At 35.6% G+C, this 18,186-nt stretch overlaps 1 protein-coding gene across 2 annotated transcripts in view; it reads left to right on the forward strand.

Annotated features, from left to right (window-relative positions):
• Positions 1-628: 628 nt before the first annotated feature.
• Positions 629-18,186, forward strand: part of LOC113054266 (GDNF family receptor alpha-2-like) — a 63,473-nt gene continuing 45,915 nt past the window's right edge. Inside the window, exons 1-3 of one of the 2 annotated variants that reach the window (XM_026219688.1) lie at positions 629-1,476; positions 3,333-3,647; positions 3,771-3,809. In XM_026219688.1, coding sequence (XP_026075473.1) covers positions 1,425-1,476; positions 3,333-3,647; positions 3,771-3,809 — 406 coding nt within the window. In that variant the 5' untranslated portion in view covers positions 629-1,424. The remainder of the gene's footprint in view (positions 1,477-3,332; positions 3,648-3,770; positions 3,810-18,186) is intronic. The other variant, XM_026219689.1, reaches the window with a different exon arrangement.

Below are 18,186 nucleotides of genomic sequence, written 5' to 3' on the forward strand. Positions count from 1 at the left end.
GAATGCCTATCATACTAAACAGTTTGTTTATGACAGGCAATGTGCATTTACAAATTTACAGATTACAAATTGATCTCAGTTTATTTGGTTAATTAGCCTGACTCATTTAGAGACACCATTATACAACTGACATTTCCCTCATGTTCTCATTTAGACATACATATTGATTTTTTCAAACTTAAGAATCTAGTTGCTAAGTGTCAACCTTTTTACTAGTAGAAGGCTTAATAATAATGATAATAATATATTATTAATAATGATATTGCATTTGAACATTTGTGTTAGTAAATAACACATGATACGGGTATGATATATGAAAATGTGTCTTCATAGATAGATAGATACACATGGTATGGTATGGGAGACTGCTGTTTTAATTTCTAAACTCATGATATAAGCCAGTGCTAGAGAAAACATTTGACTAAAACACCTTACACAGATACTTGCCCGACCCCTTAATTCATTAGGGCCAATATTATCGCTGAAGCAGTTTAACACGCGATTTATCTCCATTAACTTGTCTCATTAACTAATTCGAGTGCTAACAAGTCATCTTTATACAGCGCAAGGTCGTGTCAGACATGACTGTCGATGCCCTTGTGCCCTGAGCCAGTGCGCAGCGGTCAGACTGATGCGGTGATATGTTTTCATTGCGTCCGCTCTGACGTGAAGAGCGACAGAGCCCCAAGGGTCGGACGTGTAAGTTCAGTTTCGTGGGAGAAAGCGTTTCCCTGAGCCTCACAAAACAGACGAGAAGTAGAACTGTGCCCTATTCCTGTTTGTTTTCTTCTATATCACCGACTCGGGAAACTACGGCAGTTCTGAAGCCACAGGCACGCTGGTGGACACATAAGGATTTTCTGATGAAAGTCAAGGTTGTCCAGCTTAAAGTCGAGGTTATCCAGCGAGGAAGATTTATTGCTTCTCACAGGAATCCGAAGATTTTATAGTTCACGCGAACAACAAACTTCTGTTTGAAAGGGGATAATATGCGTTTGGACGATAGAGGAATAACCGGTGATAATATGAGAGAGAAAAACGACGGTCGAAGTTTAGTCGTTTGTAACAAAATATCTCTGAAATAAAAGTTTTAGAGATTATCTAACGTTCGTATATTCAAAAATTAACCACGTTTTGGAAACGCGGATTAAAACGCAGGCTCGTCCTTTTTGTTCCAAATTTGAGGAAAGCGTCGACGCTCTTGTGGAAAGGATATTATTATTATTGTTTTTTAACTTCTCAAAAGTCCCAAAAGGAGATAAACAAGTACTGGAATTGTACGTTTTGAACAATTTCTGACGCTATTTTAACCGGCGACTTACTGTTGGAAATGAACCTGAGGTGTGACTTCCGTTAAATATCCGTTGGATTTGTCAGCGAACATTGACGGATTCTGGGATCGCAATAGCTCACTGGGAGCTCAAATGGGATCTATCATGATTTTACTGAATATTCTGAGCGTCCTGCTTTTATTGGGTAAGTGATGAATCGCATGTTTCATAAATGGCGCGAGAGACAAAAACCCATGCAGATGAAAGAATGATAAAAACCCACGCAGATAAGCATTTATCATATTGAGAGTGTAATCATGTGGTTTAACTGCCTGCGTAAAGTAGACATTTGACGGTCAAGGAGACCGTTTACAGAATGAATTCACTCTTTCATGCTGGCAGGCTTCCAGACTTTAATAGTCTCATATTCAACATCACTCAATCAGTGGAAAGATCAAGATTAAACAAACTGTGTAATATTACTGATGCTTGGTTTACATTGCAATGCTATGCTATGCTTGTTATTTTACGATGCAGTAAACCATGTTTCCCAAATAGAAGTAGATTGCTCATTATTTAGAAGAACTTCGGGACATCGTTACGTGAGCTGTTAGATCTAAAGGTGAACTAAGACCAGTGTCAAAACTTGAAAAATGGAGTGAAAATGCTGTCAAACGTTAAAAGTATAGCTTGTATGAAGCTTGTAATGCTGAAATTGAACATCTCTGAGTTTAATAAAATGAAAAGATTTGGCCACGGAAATACAAAAACAGTGCAACATAAATTTGCTGATTTGCTTATTTATTTATTTTGATTGATTGATTTATTGATTGATTCAGGGTCCAGGACTCGTATAGGGGCAATGAATTGGGAACATTAATATAAAGTACATAAATACTTTTCAATGACCAAAATCCATAGAAACCTCTGAAAACAGAAATCGCGTTTGTCTTTAGTAACCACGGCAACAATACGCAACTCCCTCACTCTTAGTTTGGACCGGTGTCTTATCAAATGCTACACCGGCAAAATATAAATACATACATTTAAATAATCACAGTTTAAATACATCACCAAAACAGCAATTAAAAACTTTAAAAGATAGGGCCACACTACTACTGCTTGTTTTGCGACAAGAGGAACCTCAACAGTTTGTGCCCATTAACTATCATTGTTTGCAATTAGTTACTTATGCTTAAAGTAGACCTGCATAAACTAATGCCTTGTTATTGTTCTTGTAACTAAATTTAGGCCTAGCCAGTGTGTGGGATGCACAGACAGCTGCAAATTATCCAAATGCATTACTATTATTTATTAAGTGTCCTTTTATAACCAGTGAAACCTAAGCTAGTTAATTAAACAACGTTTTAACGTGCTAATTACATAATCACCCTTTTGGGAAACATGCTATAGAGATTTAGTAGGCTACTAAAGTGCTTATTAACATTCTACTTAGTGTTTCTGGAATTATAGCACAGGTTATTGGAACCCATAAGCATTGAGGGGAACTGTCCATGGTGCTGAAAAAAAAGTCAATGTAGCCAAAAAAAAAAAAAAAAAAAAAAAAAAAAATATATATATATATATATATATATATATATATATATATATTATAAAAAATTATATATTATATATATTATATAAAATTATATATATATATATTATAAAATAACCTACAGGATTTTTATTTTATTTTTTATTTACTTGTTCAGGTTGTATTATTATATATTGTATAGTCAAATTTGACATGTTTTATTGAAATGTTTTCACATTGTGTTTCACGTGAGAGTAATGTCGAGTAAATCAGTTCACTGCCATCTTGTACAGTTCCTTACCCCACCGACACAAGTCACTGTCGTTAGGGTTTAATGCTTTCTGCTGTTTCACTTTGTGAAAAAATGGTAGACAAAAACTTTGGACTCTCTTGGGTCTCTACAAACATACAAAATAAATAATATTGTTTCTGTTCTTTTCCAAATGAAGTCTTATTAAAAAACAAATAAATAACTTTATTCACACAACCTCTTACCTGGTCTGATAATGCCTGTGCCCTTCCCACAGATGAGGTGGAACTTTCCATGGCTAGCCATCCTGCTTTGTCAGAGCTGGGAACTCATGGTTGGAGAGCCCCCATGGACTGCCTGAGGGCCAGTGAGGTGTGCAACCAAAACTCACAGTGCAGCTCACGCTTCCGCATCATGCGCCAGTGCCTGGTAGGTCGTGACAGGACTACCATGCTGGGCAACAGAGAGTGTCAGGCTGCCCTTGAGGTGCTGCAGGACAGCCCCCTGTATGACTGCCGCTGCAAGAGGGGCATGAAGAGGGAGCTCCAATGTCTGCAGAGCTACTGGAGTATTCATATGGGTCTTAATGAAGGTAAGACTGAGTTTTTCTTAAAGTGTTTTTCTGTCGCATCTCATACAGAGACAGCTATACATAAGCAATTTTAAAGGATGATTTCTGTGAACATTTTTTAAAATACTAGCGCTGTTTTTTTAGGAATCTTGCCCAGCCCAACACAACTGCTCGACCAATGGGGTGAGTTTTGGCCGGGACTATTCTGTTTGGTGACCATTGTGACACACTTTGCTTTAAAAGTGAATGTTCATCCAAAAATGAACATTTGGTCATCATATAAATCATGTACATGTGGATTGCCAGATTAAGGACACTAAACAGGAACAAGCTAAATTGAAGAGTTTTACACTGTAAATTGATGAGTTGATTTATCCGCATTTTAATATTGCTCTGGTCATAGAGCTTTTTAGATGGATACAGCAGCCTTTTAGGTCTGGGCAGAAACTGCGATCTCTGACAAAGCTTGTTTGCTGGCTTCAGGGGCTTCAATATGCTGTGTTTTCCACTGACTGGCAACCCATGGAGTCAAAATACTATTGGGTACATTGGCAGTTGGTGGAATCAAAAAGATCGAAACAAAAGCAGACATTCCAACATGGAATGCACATTTCAACATAGAATAACTGTATGTAGCATTGTTTTTGGAATAAACAAGTATGTTTCCTTAATATCTGCTAACACAATAGTATTTTTATGCTTTAGTATGAAGTTTTTATATGCTTTTATGCTTTTCAAAAATAAGCATACAGCATCTTAAACTAAAGCTATATATTTTTTGAATTACAATTAAGATGAAATACAATACAAATATTAGACAAAAAGTTTTAAGCTATCGAAGGAAAAATAAGTTTGAGGAATTTCTAATTCAAAATAATGAATATCTATAAACGTTAATATTTTATAGGTCTAAAACAACAATTAGAATCCACTTACTTTCAGTGAATTTTTTTATTATCTTCTGCAGAGAAAAGAAAGTCATGTCATGTCATTTCCACAACTTTTTAATTTGTTCCTTTGTTTTAATTCAATCGTGGCCACAAATTAAAAATTATTTCCCTCATTTTAGCATTAGAATTCTTATTTTGTGCCCATCATTTAAGTAAAACAAGGGTATGGAGCACAAATTCAAATTTGTGGCCTCAATAAATATATATTTGTCTGCATGTCATGTCCGGGCAGGATTGCCAGTTTTTCAGTCTCGAATCAAATCTAGCTCAAAACTAGTCCATTCACATTTCCAGGGGGTCCCCAGTTAAAAATTGCTTTTGGGGGGTAAAATACATGTTTTAAGTCGGGTTCCACTACATAAATTTGCATTCCAGGGGAACTGTTCTTTTAAGCGACATTTGATGTTTGAATTCAAAACTGTTAATCAAAACTGTCTTGGTGGAACCTTGTAGACAAACGAGTCAGTTGCTTTTCCAAGTGCTGCATAATACATGATTTGGTTTTTACTTGATGCAAGGCCGATCTGTAGCATAAATTTAGGGCAGTGTTGATGTGCAGAGCAGACAATTAACAAGAAAGTCAACACGCACCTTCTCTCTTTACAGTCAGTCCATTACAGAAGCATTTAGACTTCTGATATGGCAGTTAGCATTTGCTTTTGGGAGTGTATAGGGGAATCATTATAGGATTTAAGAAGTGCAAATCGGCCTAAATTATAACCCATCTGCTTTGGCAGTTGCTGCAGGAGCAACAACAAATAGGGTCCTATTGATGCGAGTAATCAGAGAGCCTTTTAAAGCAACTGCCCCTCTCAAGTCCGGCATTTCAATGAGGCATTGTGGACTGCTGGGCCTGCTTACTGCCTGCTGAGGTAAGGGAAAAAAAATAAATATCACACAGCTTCCTTTCATCAGAAGCTGTGTACAAACAGATTAGGTAAAATCACACAGAGAATAATAAGTGATGCAACAGATGCACAGATGAAGTTATTCATGCAAGGCATTAACAATTAGCAAGAAATTATTTGGGCATTCCAGAAGTTAAGAAGAATCTTGTAATATATAAACTTTATGTCGTCAGTTTGCAAACAAGTTATTTGCTTTTTGAGCACTTTTCTATTGATGTTGCTCCAGCACTTGAAAATGATTGGACCCAATTTTTTTTTGTCCTACTTTGGACAGCACCAGCCCCCATTATGATGTTTTTCTTGTGACTTTGCTCTTCAGTCCACTACAGCAATTTCATTGGGCTTCAGAAAAATATAGGTTGCTCTCAAGTGATGGTGAGGGACCATGCGGCAATGATTGCACCTTGACAGAACTCTATCAAATCCACAAACGCCACACAATTGGCCCAACGAACACACTCAATAATCACCCAAACTAAGAGAGGCCCCATCAAAGGTTAATTATTCTGCCATTCTGTTTGAATGGAATGGATTTTCTATTTCTAAAGAAACTGGCCTCCATAAACTGAGCTAGGATGTAGAAAAAAAGCATTGAAAAGAGAAAAATGGGAATGAAATTGGAGTGAGAAGTCGCTGAAGTTGCCGCAAGCTCAAAGACTGCGGGAGGTTTGAGTGTTTGCCAAAGCAAGCAGTAAGATGAAGTTCTCCCTCATCGCAGTGCTAAAATGACTCAGCGCTCTGTTGGAGCAACCCCTTCTCCTCAATCGCTCCCTCTTGCCGAGTCAAAGCCCTCACAGCATGGGCAATATTCATTCTGATCCATAACACAGACAGGCATGTTGTGGCATTCAGAAAATCACCAATAGTCATTGCCAACTAGGATGCCTGAGACATCTGCTCCAGATTTAGAAACACAAGCCAAGTTATGCTTTACAATTTACATGAAGCTCTCCATCTTCATTAAAATCTCCCGTTGATCAGGATTTACCAACCTACTGGGTTTTTGAGGCCAAACATAAGGTGGTGAAAGCAGAACCGTTAAAGGAATAGATTATCCATTCACCTTTAGCCATCCAAGATGTAGATGAGTTTGTTCATTGGAACAGATTTGCAGAAATTTCACATCACTTGCTTACCATTTGCTGTGAATGGGTGCCATCAGAATGAGCATCTGATTAAAACTTCACAATAATCCACAAGTAATTGCTTCCGGCTAAAATATGAGTTCTCTATCCAAAATATTGCTTGCAGTGATAGTTGTCTCATCTGAATCAGGAGAGAAATATGCACGGATCAAGCACAAGACAAGTGAAAACGGTTCCAATATGTTGGAGAATTTTGATGTGAGAGGCCGCCCGGAGATGTACTTTTTTCACTGGACTTTATTATGGATTATGAACTCATATTTTGGCCAGAAGCAATGGTTTAAAGTTAAAACACTTTAATGATGAATTTGTTTCTTGCAAACATGCAGCATTTTACGAGATGATAATTAATGGAGTGGAGTGGTGTGGATTACTTGTGGATTATTGTGATGTTTTTATCAACTGTTTGGACTTTCATTCGGACGGCACCCATTCACTGCAGATAATCCATTGGTGAGCAAGACAAAGAAACAAAGTCATCTATATCTTGTATGGCCTGAGGGTGATTATTATTATTATTATTATTATTATTATTATTATTTTTTTTTTTATTTATTTTTTTTTAGTTATTTCTTTTAAGCAAGAATACTTGTGCAGCTGAAAACATCATGTTAAATGAGCTGTGGTGTCATGGTGACCCTAAAACAATAATGTTGATTTGTTTTGCACATAACAAACTAAATATTTGTATTTGTTAAGGTACATTTTAGCTGGTGGGCTTGTTTGTGTTGGGACACTAATGAATGAAACATTTAAGTGATTGTTTAAAGCGTAATGATTAGTTTGTGCTAATGGCAAGATAATCACTGTTAGAATTATTCTAAATTATTTGATAATTAAGCATATTTGTTATTTTTATGGGAAAAGAACTGAACTTCTGCACTGCACTATTTAATATAATAAGGAGAAAGTATATTCATTACATTCATTTGCAGCTATTACTGTAATCTTATAAAAACTTATATTTGTAGTCTTAAAACATTATTGGTAGCACTTTATTTTACAGTCCTGTTCCTCATGTACATACTATGTACTTATTATAGTAATTACAATAACTATGTAATAACTAGGTACTAACCCTGAACCTACCCCTAAACCTAACCCTACCCCATGTAGTTAGCTTGTGTTACCAGAACTTTCTTATATAAATACAATGCAAGTACACTATAAGTACATGTTAGTACACGTACTGTAAAATAAAGTGCAACCACATTATTTTTACTGGTGTAATATGATAAAATTAGTACATGAAACAGGATATATCCATACCTATGTTTGTATATGTACACCATGTAAATAAATATACATTACCATTCAAGTTTGGGGTAAGTAAAATATTAATTAATTTATTTATTTATTTATTTATTTATAAATCAGCAAGGATCAGTGTTGGGGAGATTTACTTTTAAAAGTAATGAATTACAATATTGCATTACGTCAGAACAAAATTAATGGGCTACGTTACTTTTGAATTATTATTATTATTACTATTTTTATTATCATTATTTTTTTGAGCTTGCTTGTTTTTTAATATAAAAAGTTGTATTTTTTGGCAAATGTAAAAGCTTTTCACACCAAAAGTGCAATGAATAAGCCTCAGGCCGAAAGAAATTTAAATTTATGTGTGTACAGTATAGAGGATACAACTCAAACAAACCTTGAATGAAGAATATGATGCAGGAGGATAAAGTTAAACACATTTCAGAAGTACTAATAAAATAAATAAATAAACAAGCAAACAAATAAATCATTAAGTCATTTTTGTTTATTAGTATAGTTGAATGGGATCAAAGGTCCAATTCATGTGTTTGTGTTATTTAACATATGGTAATTATTGCAGGTTTGTCATATTCTGAGTTTGTGTTCCACAGTTTTTATTTATTTTGGGGAGTACAGATTCAGAGTTTTTTTTTGCAAATGACATGTATAAATGTCTGGGGAAAAAGATGCTGAAAATTAAGCTTTGCATCACAAGAATACATACATTTTTTAAATAATATGCTAATTGAATACAGTCATTTAAATTGGAATCAAATGTCACAAAATTATTGTTTTTACTGTATTTTTTGATCAAATAAATACAGCCTTAGTGAGCATAAGAGATTCCTTACTGGCATCTTACTGAACCCAAATGTTTGAACTTGTAAACATTTAAATGTATTTACTGTACCCAACAACAACAACAACAAAAAATTTAAATGGGAACACCATCAATTGCAGTGTAATAGGTTTCAGAAAAACACTGTGTAAAACAGATATAGGGTATAACGATGAATCTACACTAAACCTAGTGCTTTCACTGGTTATCTTAATTTTTCTTTTGACAATTTTGATAACACATTTTTGCTTGCATGCAGTTTGCCTGTATCTCTGTCATTAAGCATGGGGGCAGTTATGTAATTACAGTCAAAACAGTGGCCTATGACCTCAGCCTGAGCATATGCAAATTTGTATTATAGCTGTCCATGTTAATTAGGACATTGTACTAGAGTTTAAATAAGGAGACTTTAGACTTTAAATAAAGCAACCCAGAATGTCCCCTTACATATAGGCCTTTCAAATACTTCTGTAATACGAGACTCAAAATTACACTTAGGCTAATACAAACACATTAGCAGACTGTTGTGGTTAAAACGTGTAAATTGAGAAGAAGAAAACATCCCTAATAGTATAAATAGATATTATAGTGACAGATTATTCAGGGCTCAACAATAAGGACTGCCCAATGGCCTGGGCCCAGTGTGAAAGACGCTCAGGACGTAATTTTTACCGATCGGGCCACTGCTGCATCGTCATGAAAGTTTATAATTTGCATGTGTTTTCAAGCCTTGCTAATTTAAAAATTCAGAATTCAAATTCAAATTTTAAGCATGTAAACAAGACACGCTGTGTATTCTATGTGAACAGTGCGCATACAGAAAACCATGCGGTGACTATAATATAATAAAACTATTTGAGTCTCCGGCAACATGCAGTCCCCAGATTGAGTTTCTTTATGCATCTTTTTGCACTGGAATTGACAAATATATACAAAAGCATGTTAGAATACCCGTCTCGGCATGTTACTTTGTAACTTTTACAATAAATAATCTACATTTAATATATTCAGTGGAGTACAGATGCAGCGTTCAACTGGCCATTCTTTGTTTAATTTCAACCTATCTTTGTTCTGGGCTTGCACACAAACTGCATTTCAATCATTTTCCAAAATGTTATTTGTGTGGAAAAAATATACTGTCAGTCTGTAAATGACCATTAACAGAGGTGAGAGATGCTGAGAGGAGAAAATTGTACAGTGAGAGGAAGATCACTGTTCACAAAGTGTGAAATATTGTAAGAAAATTCTAAATATTGAATTGGAGGTGAGGATTTATATGAATGTATATCTGAAGGGAACTGACTGTTTTCAGAAAAGTTTACTGAAAAATCTTTTCTCTTTATAATGCATAAAGTAGAGTTTAAGAGCAGCGCTGCTTTGTTTACAGTGGTAACCAAGGAAATGTGTGTTACAGCTGTTCCATAAGCGCCACCTGCTGTCAGAGAGTGAATTTGCATCTCATTCAGCCCGTCTCCTGTTTTTGTTTCACGCAGATATGTTTTATGCATTCCATTCTGTTTTTGCTTCAAATTTGTTTGTTTGTTTTGATCCATTTGTGATTAAAATGCATTGGTTGCCTCTATTTTCAAATGGTTACATATAGTTTGGCATGTAATATACTCAACTGGGCTAGTAGAAAAAATCCTTAGTGTTGAGCTCTTAATGTGTGTGTGTGTATATATATATATATATATATATATAAAAATTTTGAATGAAGAAAAAGTGAACAGCAGTTCTTGTTACATTTTTGCCATAATATGACATTGCGATGACAAACCTCATGTGCAATGTTATCACCTTTATATCTCAGAGAAATACAACAGTTAATGTGCTAAAACTACCCGTTATCACTGCACTGACATCTAAAATAAAACTGTTTATTGTTATTCGGCATTCATTCATGATCCAATCAAATATCCATTGATCTAATCATGTTTCACCCCACAATTTATTTTTCTCATTAAGCATCCTGTGTCAGATTACTTAAGTAAATGTGTTCCTGTTAACTAAATATGCAGTCCCACATGAGCGCTGCATTCATGACCATTTCTGTGCATATTACACTGGTAATCAAAATATTGACATTTTGTCATAATGTCCCAGTAAATGATAATGATACATGAGCAACCCTATCTCAACAGTAATGAGTGGAAATAAATATAAATAACAGACCATCATTATGAATTTACCAGCTTAACTTATGCTGATTTTGTACTAATTACATTCATAAAGCTTATCAAAAGATTAGTATTAACAAAGCAATGTTTTATAAGCTACACTGATTGAAGTGCACAGTACACCAGATAGTCCAGGACTCTACCATAATGGAGGTGCAGGTTTTAAACAGCATGCTTAATCAAATATCAGTGTAGTCCACGCTTTCTCAAAACTTTAATTAAACAGGCATGTAGATATGAGGATGGGAAAAGGGCAAAATTCATTAGCTATTGTGTAGCTGACAAATTATGAAGCGAAACTGGGCCCTTTGCTGCTAAATCAATTTGCTATTTGGTATTTGTGGATTAATGAATCTGCTTAGACTCTACTACAGATTTACTTTGTTCCATCGAGGCAATGTATCAGGCAGTTGTTCTTTGTTTGCTAATTGCATCCTTTGATTCCCACCAGGCACAACATGGGGGAAACATAAGCCCTACCTCCTCCTGAAAATAAGATAATAACTGTCTCCAGACTCTTCAGATATAGTTTCATAATAAATCTTACCATAACAAACAATTTCTCATTTAGCCATCTTACAGCATCTTACTTTGCCTGGGTTATTCAATTACACAACCCCATGCAAAATTAAATTATGATGATGTGAATGATGACATGAATGATGTAACCCTTAATTCTTTAGCAAAACATAAGAACTAAGAAAAAAATTAAGAACTAATACATTGTTAACTAAAATACATCTATACACACACACACACATATGTATATATTAGTGCTGGGCAACGATTATATTTTTTTAAATTGCGAGGAATCTCATTATTGCAATATATTGTTAGAGGGACATGTGTTTCCATGATCAGGTCATTAAAAATGGCCTTACTTTAAGAAAATTTATCCTCAGTTGCTGATAAATGAATGTCTGAGTCTGGTTGTGTCTGAGTATTGAACTCTGAAAGGTTTCTTTAGTCCCAGTCTAGTCTTCAGAAGACTAGAAAAGAGTCTCTAAAATAGCATACTAAATGTATGTGTACAAATACAAACGAGACTTTGACATCACAAGCTGTCTTTTACAAGATTTGTTCAAACAGGAAATTTGTTTGGTCTTACTGATTTTAAAAGAAGAAAGCAATTTCAAAAGCATCCGCTAAAGACTCTTTCTCAACAGCGTTGTTGTTATTCTGATCACTCCTGACAGGTTTGGTTCATATCTGGGGGTGGTAGGAGTAAAGAAACACAGTTACAGAGCCATGCTCAGCTAGACTGAACCAGTTCAGATAGTGATTATAATAGATCAGGCTCATATATGAAGCACAAACACTTAAGGTCCTTGCACACTGAGTCCGAAATTCTGAATTTTTGCACACTAAAAATTAAAAACAACCTCATATTGTGTCAATCACATTTACACACTGCCTCGGAAACCTTCATCCATCATAAAAATTATTTGGATCAGGTTGAATAAGCATTTTGAAAATTCAAAGCCACCAGACAAGCGAATGCCAAAATCCAGAATGGCGTCTTACAAGTTGAACCATTTGATCTTGCAGCACAAAGCAATGAAGTAAACTTTGAATTGCTCAGGATAATCCCGCAGTAGAATTTCCACTTCTTGATAAGGAGGTGGTATTCTCCTTCCTCACAACACAATCTCAGGATTGGATGGACCCAATATTTCCTTTTTCTCTTTTTAAGAAGAGAGGGGACAACAACATCATCCTAACTTCTTGAAGACTCTATTTCGTATTGTTTTGTGAATTGTTTTGCAACGGAGTAATTAATATGCATCAGACTTTCTGTCGTATATTTTTAGGATGATGAATATGAAAAAAACATACAAAAATTTCGGACTCAGTGTGCAAAGACTTTTAATTTAACAGCACAGAGACCCTCTTGCTGTTTGTGATAGACACCCTTCTCTTACATTCACATACATCCACCTGATAATCTATAATCTTAGCTTGTTTCAGTTCATAAATGCAAGCCATCCTAAATGCAACTTTGCCTTTTTTTGCATAAAAACTATTCAGAGTGCACGTACTGGCAGTGATTATTCATTGTAAGATCTCAAAAGCTCAAACTGTTTTATCCAGTCAGATCCTGGTGCTTCTCAATAATGGATCTGACTAATGGATTCTTTAAAAAAAATCATAGCAGGGACACATTTTCCTAAAGACAGTTACTGTTTTTCTCAATGCAATAAGGGAGTATAATGGGCTTGTGTGGCTTATAATAAGTTATAATAAGTTGCGGCATCACATGTGCATATTTGGAAAGTAAGTATATCACGAACTGTGGTTTCCTCAAGAGCCCTTATTATATGTGGGATCATCTATGAGATTTATGCCATCTGAACAGTTCTGGGAATAAGTGATCCATTAAATAATTTTCCTTTTCTGTCTTGAATGCATTTTTTTTATTTATTATTATTTTAATGAATTATTTGAATGATCTAAGCATATGCTTTAAAGTGCATGTCAAAATTGTGCTTAGGGCGTGTCCGAATCCACTTCAGTGGGTTTAGCGGGCTGGGCGCATGGTCTTAGAGGATAGTCCCTATTCTCTTAAAGGGCTAGTTCGCCCAAAAATGAAAATTATGTAATTAATAACTCACCCTTATGCTGTTCCAAACATGTAAGACCTCCTTTTATCTTCGGAACACAGTTTAAGATATTTTATATTTAGTCCGAGAGCTCTCAGTCCCTCCATTGAAGCTGTGTGTACGGTATACTGTAGTCCAAAGTAGTCCATGTGACATCAGAGGGTCCGAAAATACATTTTGGTCCAAAAATAGCAAAAACGACGACTTTATTCAGCATTGTCTTCTCTTCCGTGTCTGTGCGAGAGAGAGTTCAAATCAAAGCAGTCTAGATATCCAGTTTGCGAACGAATCATTCAGTTCACCAAATTGAACTGAATCGTTTTAAACGGTTTGCATCTCTAATACGCATTAATCCACAAATGACTTAAGCTGCTAACTTTTTTAATGTGGCTGACACTCCCTCTGAGTTCAAACAAACCAATATCCCGGAGTAATTCATGTACTCAAACAGTACACTGACTGAACTGCTGTGAAGAGAGAACTGAAGATGATCACAGAGCCGAGCCAGATAACGAACAAAACATTGACTCGTTCACGAGTCAAGAACCGTTTCTGTCAGACGCGTCCGATTCGTGAACCGAGGAGCTGATGATACTGCGCATGTGTGATTCAGCGTGCAGCAAACCGACACACAGAGCGTCTGAACTGAACTGATTCTTTTGGTGATTGATTCTGAACTGATTCTGTGCTAATGAGCGCAGGTAAACCGAAGGTTTGAATCAAGGGCAATCATCGCAAATGACGCCATTACGTAGAGCGCAAAAGAACCGGTGAACGGTTTTCTTCAACCGGTTTATTGAATCGAACTGTCCGAAAGAACTACTGGTGATCCGAACACCGACGCAACCGGTTCTTCACTTGTGAACGAGTCAGTCTATTGTTCGTTATCTGGCTCGGCTCTGTGTTCATCTTCACAGCAGTTCAGTCAGTGTACTGTTTGAGTGCATGAATTACTCCAGGATATTGGTTTGTTTTAACTCAGAGGGAGTGTCAGCCACATTAAAAAAAGTTAGCAGCTTAAGTCATTTGTGGATTAATGCGTATTAGAGATGCAAACCGTTTAAAACGATTCAGTTCGATTTGGTGAACTGAATGATTCGTTCGCTAACCGGATATCCAGACTGCTTTGATTTGAACTCTCTCTCACACAGACACGGAAGAGGAGACAATGATGAATAAAGTCATTGTTTTTGCTATTTTTGGACCAAAATGTATTTTCGATTCTTCAAAAAATTCCAATGGACCCTCTGATGTCACATGGACTACTTTGATTATGTTTTTCTTACCTTTCTGGTCATGAACAGTATAGCGTACACACAGTTTCAATGGAGGGACTGAGAGCTCTCGGACTAAATATAAAATATCTTAAACTGTGTTCCGAAGATAAAAGGAGGTCTTACATGTTTGGAACAGCATAAGGGTGATTTATTAATGACATAATTTTCATTTTTGGGCGAAATAACCCTTTAATGAGTAATGGGTGTGTTTTAGGTGTAACGTGCCCTAAACTCACATCCCATTCCCTTAAAAGCCAGCTCGCGCCATGGTGGGTTTGCTATTTACAGTACATGGCGGAATTAAATTTTTCAATTTAAACATTTTTGTGTTCTGCTGCGCATCCTTGTGTGTGTAATATGCAAAGAGTACCAGTGTTGTGCAACAACCTATAGGCTCTTATTACTAACGAACTCTTTAAATTACAATGTTTTAGAACATGTTTTTGTTGGTCAATGGAGCAATCTATTTCAGTTACCTCAAAATATCTATGTGCCAGCAATGCGCCTGAACTCACCTCATTATCAGACCAGCACACCCATGGGTGCATAAATGGGCACAAATGTATTTGCTATTTAAACAATGTGGAGTAGTATTATGTAAATGACAACTGCGTCGGGTTGAAACTATAAGTTGCATTTAGTTCAGTGTTTGGTTGTCTGGTCTCTTCGATGTATACGTGTGTTTTCTGCCTTTTACCTGTGGATTATCCCTGTATGGATATATAGGGATATATCTATACATAACTGAACCGTGCTCTTGCCCACATCTTCCAACCGAGCCAGGGACTGCTAAACAGAACTTGTTTTATCTATAATAAACTATAAAATATTTTCTATAAAAACATTAATGTCCTTGCAGTGACATATAGCTTGTTTTATATTTCATTTAATTACATTAATGTTATAAGTTGAGATTTAGGCTACAATAAATATTTTAACTGCTACTATATAAAAGGAAAACTACTGTAAATAACAACTTATTTGTTTACAATGTTTGCAAACCAAATGTTGTTACACTTTTGTTCATAAAGCAGTAGGCCTACATTTAAATGAAAAAATTTCACTATACACTACTTTTGTGCATAACAATGCGATTAATCGCAATAAAAAGATAAAATAAATAATAATCATTGCCCAGCACTAATTTTTAGACATTGATTATTATAGAGATTAATTAATAGATTATAATTAATGTTATACCCCATTCATTCATTTATAATTTATATTTATCATAAATATATACATAAAGAATAAGCATATTTCATATTAAATTTGACAAAAGTTTGAAAAATGCTTAATTATTTAGATTTAATGTTGTTCTAATTGAAGCTAATTAATAAAAAATAAAATTAAAATTAATCTCATCCAGGTAACAGCTGAAGAACTGTGAATGTGTGTCCAAAATAAGAACGTTACTACATTTAGAAAGAATTCTTGTTTTGCTCTGCATAACCTGAACGATTAAAAATATATTTTTTGCTAAGAATGAACTGAAATTAAAACATTTTATTTTTAATCTGCGTATTTAACAGCCAGGGAGACCTTCCCAGGGCAGTACCCTGCCTCACAGACTAAAATCAGGGCACACACTGGTTGCCACCTTTAACGAGCTAAAATAAGGGACACCCATTCATTTTATTTTTTGTGTGTTTTTAAAATCATACAGAAAACGAAAATATGCAATTAATCTGTAAAAATGTGTTACTGTGGGTTAACAAATGTACTTAAGTACACTATTTATATGCTTGGATACACATAGAAACAGAGTCTGGGTCAAATCTGGTTTACATTCACTTCTGGCTTCAACGTTGTTGCTTTTTTAGTCTTGATTGCAAAGGTTGTTGTTTTATTTTGGGGATGTACGATGGATGCTCTCTGTGAACTCTGGCACCGACCATGATGGTAATGCTAAACAACATCCAGTATTATATGAGATAAAAAGGAACACATTTCTGCTCTAGTGTGGATGAATGGTTTTTTGAGTCTTACAGCGTGTATACCCTGGGCACGATGTGACAAAATACTATAGAACACATTATAATCAGTATTTTGGTCTGCAACACGACAAAACCCAGACAATAAACTGCTGCCTTGTTCTATTTATGACGTACTTACATAAAATTAAAATGATTTGCAAATGATTTGTAGACAGACAATTAAAGCTGAATGCGAGTTGAGGATAAATACAGGCTGATGAGAGGATTTTTTTTAATGCTGTGACATCATAAGGAAGAAGACAGACTGTTGAAATCCAGATATAGGGACAGTCTTTATCTGAAAGTCTAAATTATGATATTGAAGATGTTTCTCCAACAAAGGCCTTAACTTACACTTTGCTCAAGGGCTCCTCAGTGGTGGTATTGCTGGCCTGAGACTCAAACACACAACCTTAGGGTTAGGAGTCAAACTCTAACCATTAGGCCACGATTTCCCCAAAAAAGTGAAAGTCATACATTTGCCAAGTATGGTAATCCATACTTGGAATTGGTGCTTTGCATTTAACCCATACAAGTGCACACACACAGCAGTGAGTAGGGAACACACACACACACACAAACCGTGAACACACACCTGGAGCAGTGGGCAGCTATTTACTCCAGTGCCCGGGGAGCAATTGGGGGTTCAGTGCCTTGCTCAAGGGCACTTCAGCCACTGGTATTGAGGGTGGAAGAGAGCACTGTGCATTCACTCCTCCCACCTGCCAGCTCTGAGACATGAACCTGCGACCTTCAGGTTACAAGTCCAACTATTAGGCAACAGCTGCGCCCAATTTTTCCCAACATTCCTCTTTTTTATTTCTTTCGGAAAACTCCCATAATTTGTATGACCCAAACCTTGTTCCTGGGACCCAGGCATAGAATTTTGTCATCTGTAGAGGACATTATATTTTAGCGAATTTATTTGAAAACAAACGTGCCACATCAAATGTTTGGAGGTTTGATCATAAACACTCCATCTCTTTGGTCTTTAAAAATAATTGATATTGAAGAATTATCAAATTTAACACTTTTAGGGAAATATGATAATGTTTTGTAATTTTCATTTAAATCTGGATATATATATTTTTTTCATAAGTAAACATCTCCAAAAATGTTTCAAATCGGAAAATAACTTTTTGTTAGGACACAGGTCATAATTTTCGTACATATCTTCTGTAAAAATCACAAAACTTTTATTTTTTCCTCTGGTTCTATTATTTAAAATTTGTCCAGTTGCCAGATTTTGTATGAAATGTACCCTACTCACACAATCATACAAATTTAGTTTTAATCGTTTAATCACCACCACAGCGTCTCGTATCCATTGGCAACATGCATGATTTGTGTAGATTGCAAGTGACGTCACAGGTAGCGGAGAGTGCAAGTGGCGATTGCAAGTGACATTGTAATTTATTTTTATTTTTTC

The sequence above is a fragment of the Carassius auratus genome, chromosome 35 (assembly GCF_003368295.1).
Source record: "Carassius auratus strain Wakin chromosome 35, ASM336829v1, whole genome shotgun sequence".
In the NCBI taxonomy this organism is placed as follows: domain Eukaryota; kingdom Metazoa; phylum Chordata; class Actinopteri; order Cypriniformes; family Cyprinidae; genus Carassius; species Carassius auratus.